The 9254-nt window shown below is 40.4% G+C and overlaps 1 protein-coding gene across 1 annotated transcript; it reads left to right on the forward strand.

The window, feature by feature from the left end:
- The first annotated feature begins 67 nt into the window (after positions 1 to 67).
- Positions 68 to 8183, forward strand: LOC106174937 (neuroendocrine convertase 2-like). The gene is made up of 13 exons (XM_013556716.3): positions 68 to 303; positions 1099 to 1210; positions 3129 to 3224; positions 3556 to 3684; positions 4017 to 4090; positions 4452 to 4537; positions 4905 to 5080; positions 5283 to 5504; positions 5837 to 5943; positions 6214 to 6317; positions 6483 to 6600; positions 6898 to 7187; positions 7472 to 8183. The coding sequence occupies exons 1-13, from the start codon at positions 248 to 250 to the stop codon at positions 7978 to 7980; spliced, it is 2079 nt and encodes a 692-aa protein (XP_013412170.2). The 5' UTR covers positions 68 to 247; the 3' UTR covers positions 7981 to 8183.
- Positions 8184 to 9254: the final 1071 nt, after the last annotated feature.

Genomic DNA, 9254 nt, shown 5'->3' on the forward strand with positions numbered 1-9254 from the left:
GAACTAATATTTTTTATGGACATATTGCACAATTATAATTGAAGCCACTTCTTCGGTAGATCCTGGATCAACAAGGACACGAGGATCACGACAGTGCGAACTAGTGCTGGAGATATAAAGACGTGGGTGTCGATACAGCTCAATCTGTCCTCCCGTTTGCCAACAGATAAGGAAGCCACAGAGCTTACACGGTAGCAAACAGGTAACTTGTGTGGATCTCAGCAACGAAGAAAGAGTCAGAGAGAAGATGGTGTGGTTCTTCGCACTATGGTCGTTGTGCTTTATTATTACTGCCGAATGCAGGTAAGCCGAGGGATTAAATTTATTCTTACACCAACGACCGATGTTATACTGTAGTTTCAATGATTTTTTTTCTGTTTCTTTTTTTTTTTTTTTTTTTGTGGGCATTTCGCAAAAGATTTTTCACAATATTTGATGTATAGTTCTGGAACGACAGTTATTTAGGAGAAAAAGATGCGTTTTTAGGTACACCCAAATTCGAATCTCTTAATATTTTAGAGTTATTTAAATTTTATTGTTATCTATATTTTGTCTTAGTTGTGGCGGAGTCCTGCGTTGTAGGAGGCTTCCAAAGTATATGAATCTTTTAGGCATGAAAACGTGTTGACTAGGTCTTCCAATAACCAACAACAGGATACTTTGTTACTCTTATTAAATTTTGCCTTGTGGAATTTGGGTTTGTAAACGTATCGATAAAAAACATAAAAATAAAACCAAAACTGTTTTTAACGGATATAGGAAACTGCCGGGCGGTATATGTTCCTGTTCCACGGCCCAGTTAAAAAAAAAAAAGGTATCCTGCTTTCAATACTGTTTCGAAGAACATATGAGCAAAGTTGGTGAGAATTGCTCATTCAGTTATGTCAACAACATAAATTGTGAGCCAGCCATTCGTAAAAAGTTTCGTTACCAGCATCGCAAATTAAAGTTGACTTCGCATAGTCGGCTATCTGATTTTAGACATCTCAGCCAAGTCTTAGTCCTTGTGTGAAGTCTGCTACAACAGATTTTCCCTTGACTTTGACATGCATGAAAGATAATACCTGTAGAGCTGTAATTTGCCTCATTTTCTTACAGATATCCATACTACAGGCCTTCTTACACCAACCAATGGGCTGTAAAAATTCTTGGAGGCAATGAGGGGGCTAGGCGCCTCGCCATCAAATATGGGTTTGACTACGAGGATAAGGTTAGTAATTATAATTACAGTATGGGGCAGAAATTGTTGAGTATTTATTTCATCAGAAAGAAAGTACAATATTATAGACCTAAAGTAATTTGGTAGGGGATTCTCGCTAAATTGCCCTCCGTTTAAGTAGCTTACATATCTGGCACGCCTAATGAAGCTGCTAATAGTTAATTACCCCCTAACAGCTTCAGTAGGCGTGTCAGACAAAAAAAATCCCCTCCGCTAGATCGAACAAGGTATGGGAATGAGGTCTTAGTGATGTAGATTCAAGGAACATTAAAATAAGAGCAATCCTCGGCCAGAATGGGCTCAGAACTGTAATTGGGTCAAAAAAACCCTGTAATTAAGTTGCATAATAATGGGTCTTATGGTCATTTTTCGGTCCCCAAAGCTTTTAACCTGAACCCACCCATGCAGTGTAAATTTAAAATCAAGTGAATATTACTGAAGGATTTCAAGTTATGATTCAGTTCAATTCAATTCAATTCAAACTAAGCCATCTTATACCATGCGATCTATCTATCTAAGTATCAGTGGGCGGCCGGAGGGATAAGTTACACTGTTTATGGTGACCTGATCGTAACCAGGTCACTTGTGAAGATGGGGTATATGTACCCTCTGCCAGGGTGGCAGATATTATAGAGAAAAATGGGGGGAAAAAACAAATAACCGTCAATTTATTTAAAGACATATCTGTGATTATCTTGTGAAAAATCAATCTGTCGCCCTGGTAGAGGGTAAGGCATATGTGCCGTGTTCAGTCGAACCAACTTCAGTAACAACACATCTTAAGTCTCACAACCAAAGAAACTATGCCATATCATCCTTTAAGCTGCTTACTTGATTATGTTGATTACGGAGTCATGACATTTAGTTTACTAACCACGATGTGTCAGATAAGAAAGGGCTGTAGTATGTAAGACGAGAGCTTAAGACAAGGTTAGACGATCGGATAGGAGTTTATATATTACAAGAAATGCCCAATTCATAAGCAGAAAGGGCGCCATTTTGAAGAGAGCACCTTACCTAGGTTAAAAAAAACTGGCAACATTTTCAAGATTTTTTTTGTCCGTAGGTATTACTTTCAGACTAATGTGATAATATGGTCTAAAGTTTCAGCTCTGATCAATAGCAGTCTCCTTCCCGTTATAAAATGCAGACAAAAGAGTTCCTAAACTCTCACCTCATTACATTTGTTGAAAAATTCACAATTTTGCCTTTGGAAACTCGATCGCCTCCTTTTCCTTTTCCATATATCAAAGTAATACTGTAGGGCAAAATACTCGTATATCAACCAATCCGAATAGTTCCAGATCCTCCTCAGTGTTCCTAATCTACCAAGGCTGCATTTGATATTTGGAACGATCCCATCTCTAAAAAAAAACGCCGTATTATTACAGATGTGTATTTCTTGATATTCATGCCCAGACAGGAGCGGATCCAGAAATATTTGAAGGGGGTGTTATTTAGGCATGGGAGTGCTTGCGGGTATGAAACCTACTTTTTAATTGTTACCTATGAAGTGGAATATAATATATTATATCTATAGATATTCGAGGACATCTATTCGTTCACATCATGTTCAAACTCCATCACCAGAAAGACGCTACCGTCCATCGTAAACTGAGTGAAGAAGACAGCATAAGTAATTAAGAAGTCTGAGACGTTTTTCCTGAATCATATATGCATTCAAAGAGTGAAGTTCAATATAACAATATATAATCAAACACAACTAAATTATGTCACTTCTGTTTTCTAGTGTATTCAATCTATCATTCCCGTTCACTAGCCAGGTATGTGCCTTCGTCATTTTTCAATTATTCCCAGCGAAGGTACCACATACCATGTATGCCACAAGTGACTTTGCCTTTAGGCACGTATGCAGTAAACAAAGCCAATACATGTTTCACTTTTGCAGTGGACGCAACAGCAGACAGCAGTCAAAAGACAACTAGCGAAATATGGAAATCTCAACGTGAACGACCCATCTTGGTACTACCAGCAGTGGTACATGGTAAGTTTGACCTTTGACCTTCAAGGTTGACCTTGGGGAGTGTGTCAAGCGGTTCTGGGTTTGACAGATAAACTTTTTGGCAGGTCACACGTAGAAGAGTGTGAAGCATATGCGTGCGTATGTGCGTACATACAGTGTACGTAGGGATTTCAGATTCACGTATACACGTACGATGCATTCAGATACCAGTAACAGCGCTTTGTGTTTTCAGTATTGCTCGATACTGCGAGTACCACACGGTCCACTTATATTATTATTATTATTATTATTATTATTATTATTATTATTATGATGATGATGATGATGATGATGATGACGATGATGATTTCAGGGCAGTGGGAGGAATCTAGACAGTAAGATCACACAAGCTTGGTGTATGGGGAAAACTGGACAGAACGTTCTTGTGGCGGTGGTAGACGACGGCGTGTGGTCTAGGCACAGAGATCTCAAAGACGCAGTGGTGAGTATCGTGCCACCCTTCCTGGGCTATTCACTGTCCCTAAATTCCCAGACATAAAATTTTCATGGCAAATCTGACTGTGTACTTAGTATGTATTTGAACCATAACTTTCATCAGTTGGTTAAGTACATGTAGTCTATTTGCTGCAGAACAGAGGGCAATCTTCTTGCCTACGATGGATATACAGTTGTAATACGAAAAAGTTTTGTACGGCCAACTTAACAATAACCATTTAAAGAAAAGCAAAAAAAAAGTCAATACATTATTTAAGGTTACAAGCCTTGACTCATATCAAACGCAATGCTGCAATTACAGAATTCGATTTTTTTAAGAATCTAGATAAGAGTTACGACTACCAAAGAAACTGGGCTGGATCATCCGATCCCGGGAACCTGTGGAGCGACAAGTGAGTGACATGTACAGTCGGGTGAATAAGTAACTTTCCGATATTATCCGGATAGGCCTACAGTATTTTAATCCCCATGTATCTGTGATGTTACAACTAAATTCCATGTCATTTTAAACCGTCAAAACATCTAAGCGGATTCAGCATTCAGCCCTTCCCAAATGAAGAAAAAACACACTCTAGCTGTGAGTGTAAAAGATATTGCTTTGTTTTGTCACTGGGGGGGGGGGGGGGGGGGGGGGTCAGTGCAGACTTCATATTTTGTTAATTTCTTATTATCTAATAGAAAATATTATTAAGTTGTATAGAATGTAGTTAATTTGGTTAATTTGGTATTTTATATATACCAATCTTGTTTCAGTCATGGTACCAGCGCTGCAGGCATCATAGCCGCTGCACCTAACGGAGTATGCGGGGTGGGCGTGGCACCCGGGGCTAAAATAGCAGGTAGGAGACTGCTGGGGTGTATGAATCGGCTGGCCCAGCTTTGGTTACATTCAAGCATAACTTAGGTTGGTCCAGCGTTGATTATAATGCATAGTATTCCTAGGGTGGCACAGTGTTAATTGATACAGCATTACCTTAAGGCCCTAGGTTGGCATACCGTAGGTTACCCAGCGTTGCCCACAGTTGGCTACAGCGTGCCATACAGTGCGTTGACCCAAAAATTGACCCAATGCTTGCTAGGGTGTCATATGGTATTTGACTGAACATCCAACTTAGGGGCCACAATGAGGGTATGAAAGAGAATAAAGTCCAAAAATGTTGAACAAATTTTCTTAATCTTTGACGAACTTTCAATTTTCTGCTACAGGTATACGTCTCTATGGAGACAACCCTACCACTGATCTCATGGAGGCAAACGCTCTGACGTCATCCATGTATGACGTCAGCATTTACAGCTGTAGCTGGGGGTCTGCAAGGACCGGGTTTGACTTAAAACCTCTTGGAGCACGTGCAGCTGAGGCCCTGCAGAGGGGGGCCACACAGGTACAGGATGGCCCCCAGTAGGGGTTGAAAACTTAATTGTTATTCGTCTAAAAGAAGAATTCCTGAAAAGCTACTTATCTTTTCCAATTCAGACCTTAAAAAGGAAGGTACATCCCGTAAACGTTAACGATTGTGAATCCCTTAAACGATCCAGCTTTTCCCAATGGCGTAGATGACAAATTCCAAAAGCATCTCCTTTTAGGGTCGAGGAGGCAGGGGGTCCATATACGTGTTCGCTTCGGGCAATGGCGGCTCGAACGGGGACAGTTGCGCTTATGACGGGTTTGCCAACAGCATCTACACCATTCCGATCAGCGGAGTGACAGCGGACGGAGAAATGATGTCCAGCGGAGAGCAGTGCGGGGCAATAATGGCGACAACGTTCACGAGGGATTCCAGTAAAGACTGGACACCGAATAGAATCGTAAGATCATGCTCTAACAATAAGCTGTTATGCTGGATACCTTTAGTGTGATATTTTGACACAGATAATATTAAGCTTTTGACAAACGGGTTTCAGGAGAGGTTTTACTGAGTTTGAAATTAAAATCATAAGACTTCACAATACTATAAGGTGAAACATACCCCAGAAACTAAGGTAAAATGTGAACAAAAATTCAGATTTGTAAAAAAAAAAAAAAACGGAAGTGAATAAAAGATAAATTAAGAAAAAATAGATTAGCATGAATGCTCACTGCACTGAATCTACCGGATATTGGTATAATAACTGAAATATTTTCCTCGAAAAATTTCCAGATTACACCAGGAACCACAGGCAGATCATCTTGCACCAGCGATTTTGGGGAGACCTCGGCGGCAGCGCCCCTGGCGGCTGGTATAATTGCCTTGGCGCTGGAGGCGAAGTAAGCACAGTATGAATAAGCACAATGATTTTTTTTACGATAGAGGGTTTTAAATCATTTCAGCTACATGTTATCAGAAATGACGCGAGTTATTACTGTTATTGCTATTGATTTGTAAATCTTCATTAATTATCTTATTTGATTTTAACATAACAATGAGAAAAAAGATGCTTTACCTTCATAAAGTAAATAGATAAATATGTGTTTTAAGTTTTAAAAATGTAACATATAATAGGCCTACTAATTCATTCTTCTTTTCTGTTTCAACAGCCCTCGTCTTAGTGCCCGTGACGTGCAACATCTGATCGCAGAAACTGCCAACAACAACTTTGGTAGAGGCAATCTCTGGTCCTGGAACGCGGCAGGGAAAAAAGGTGACGTCATAACTGTACACGCTCCTTAAGCCCCCCCCCCTCCCCTTTACACTGGACGACGTTCTTTCTGCGTCCCGAAGTACGGCCCCGTTTGAGAGTTTAAAAAAAAGTTGTTATTATTTTTTCCATCCTATAATTTCTGATTGTTTGTATGTGTTTTTCTAGTGAGTCGTGCTTTCGGTTTCGGTTTGCTGGACGCCGAGAAGATGGTGCGCTACGCTGAGAAATGGCGATCAGTACCAGCCTTAAAGTCCTGCGAGGTAACTCTGCGCAATATTAACAGGTACAAAAGTAACAAATATATAGAGATAATATTTATAATTCCATTCTTGGGATCTTTCTTTTGCTGTAATATTTGCAAAATATGTTGTTTGGCATGGTCTGTATGGTTTGCCACAATATTAACAGTGCGAATGCTCCAGTAAAAGAAGGCCTAATTACACGTATAACCTCATTCTCCTAATCTTTACTGTAATGTTGGCAAGATTGTAAGTTTGGTATTGTGCAGCGTAAATTATTATATTATATTATATTATATTATATTATATTATATTATATTATATTATATTATATTAAACAGAACCATTCCTGGAACCGTGTCCCTAGATCTTCCAAGCTGGAAATGCGCTGTCAATCACGTGGAGCACGTGCAGCTGTACGTGTTGACGAAATTCACCAAGCGCGGCTTTGTCAAGGTCAACCTGCGTTCCCCGTCCCGCACGGAGTCCGTCATGATCCCCGGTAGACCCAATGACCAGTGGTCAGCGTATCTGGAGCTGACAGTGTCCAGCGTCCAGTTCTGGGGAGAGCAGGGCCGAGGCACGTGGCAGGTGGTCATCGATAGCCTGTACCCTAACCAAGGCCATTCTGGTAAGGTGGACAAATTTTGAGAAGATGGTTGAGGTGGCGACGTTAAATTTTCTTGTTTGGATATACATGTACAAGCATTTTGTGATATTGATAGTAAGCTGCATGCCCAAGCCAAACAAAAATTCAATCAGTATTTTTTTTACTTATAGTTAGGATCCCCTTACCCCCTTTTAATATCTTAAACGTTGCCTACAAGGCCCTTTTCCAATAAAGTTCATCAGACAATTTTAAGGCTTTTTTCTCAGAAATATTTACATACATTCCTATGATATCCTCGTTTGTAGGTACCGTGTACGACGTGAAGCTGGTAGTTTACGGAACCCAACAGTCCCCGCCAAGTCAGACGCCATCTTCTGTCAACAGCGGGTGCGCCAACCAGCAGCAAGTGACGCTACCACCAGTCACCAAAGCCACTGTAAAACCCACTCAACCCCCTGTCACCCAACGGCCAGTGACATCCCCATCCTGCTCGTGCAAGACACTGACCAACCCTTACTGGGGGTCGAATCTCAAAGTTCAGCTCCAGCAGGGTAGCGAGATCTACGAAATCCAATGCCCGCAGAACATCGTGAGTTCGGATATGTCGATTGACTGCCAGATGAAGAAGAAAACGTACACAGTTCAGGGCAGCAGCTGCGGATGCGACTTTAGCCGGTGGAGTTACAATGGGGCTTCGTGGTGGGTCACCGTTGGCGGAGAGAAGTTCCTCATTTCCTGCACGATAAGCTCACCCTGGACAATGGTCAGTTACCCCTGTCGGGGAATCAGGAACAGTTCGCCGTTGATTGGTTGATTCTGTAAGTCTAGCGCGATGTGATTGGTAAAAAAAAACTTTTAACGCCGAGTTCATTTTTGATGGCAATTTTGGACGCTGTGCCAAAATAAAAAAATCCTTTCTGAAATTAAAGTAGCGCTAAGTGATTGTACTGGATTTTTTTGACTGAAGTCATCCTTTTTAACTTTTTGTCTCAATAAAATCACAACGAAAACGTTTAACAGTGGTGTTATGCATATATTATCACGAAGCCGATTTTTGTATTGGTAATGAAATCATACGTGTCCATAAGTTTTCTTCAAAAATGCCAAAACTTAACACTTTATCACCAAGGGCCTACACCTTGCCCAAAATTGTTGAAAAAAATAACAATCTGCAAACCCGTTTTTGAGTTATAGGTTTTTTAAATCTTCTGTTGTTATTGTAATGGAAATTGTATATGGTTAATTCTCTCGTACATGTAATTATAGGCCTTAACGGTAAAATTAAAACTTAAAACATGAAATCGGACTGTAGATCTTCATTTTCTGGTAATCGAAATTTCCAGAAAATTCATTATTTGCTTTTTAAAAACCGAACTTGCATTACTCTAAGTAACAAGTTAATTTTAAGGCTCTGGGGGTCATTGATGTTAAACTCAAAAAAAAAAAAAATAAAAAATAAAGAATAAAAAAAAACACATCGTAGAAACTAAAGGCTATAGGCCTACACCTGTACACGTACATGCGCTAGATCTTTGTCGTCTCTAAAAGAAGTAAATTGTGGTCGACTCTACACTAATACGGAGTGTATTCCTCAAAGACGGTACACTGAAATATTGGAGAGTAATATTTCAATAAATCAAAATATTTTTTATATTCTGGTAGGCCTAGGAAGGTAGGCCTAGGCCTACATGAAAGTCAAAATGGGCTACTAAGCTAAACTGAAACTAAACTTAGACTGTGGTCTGAATTTTTAACAATATTATTTGTAGATCGTTTATCTAAAGTTGGCTGGTCTATTGAAAAAAAAAATTCCATTTTTAGGGGCCCTTAAGCGGGTCCCAAACCCCACGCCAAGGGGGGGGGGGGGGGCAGCTTCGCATCCTCGGACCCCCCCCCCCCCCCCCCCCCTCAAATAATACTGGATCTGCCCTGTAGCATCAGTTTGGATGCATTGATCCAAATATGCATATATGATACAGACTTAAAAAATGATTGCGAAGTATCCGCTTCACTAACAGACTGTCTGGACTCCGTAGTAAGCCTACCCCTTTTCTGTGCCCCGTCTCAGTCCCGTCTCGAGTTAGTGAC

The sequence above is a fragment of the Lingula anatina genome, chromosome 9 (genome assembly GCF_051362555.1).
Source record: "Lingula anatina isolate TDL-2025a chromosome 9, LinAna3.0, whole genome shotgun sequence".
NCBI lineage: Eukaryota > Metazoa > Brachiopoda > Lingulata > Lingulida > Lingulidae > Lingula > Lingula anatina.

What these genes read in the sequence shown, in the direction of transcription:
- LOC106174937 (XM_013556716.3), top strand. Translation starts at nt 248, where the DNA reads ATGGTGTGGTTCTTCGCACTATGGTCGTTGTGCTTTATTATTACTGCC. An exon ending in GGTTTGACTACGAGGATAAG is followed by an intron (nt 1,211 to 3,128) that starts GTTAGTAATTAT and finishes TCACTTTTGCAG; the next exon opens with TGGACGCAACAGCAGACAGC. An exon ending in ACCCGGGGCTAAAATAGCAG is followed by an intron (nt 4,538 to 4,904) that starts GTAGGAGACTGC and finishes TTTCTGCTACAG; the next exon opens with GTATACGTCTCTATGGAGAC.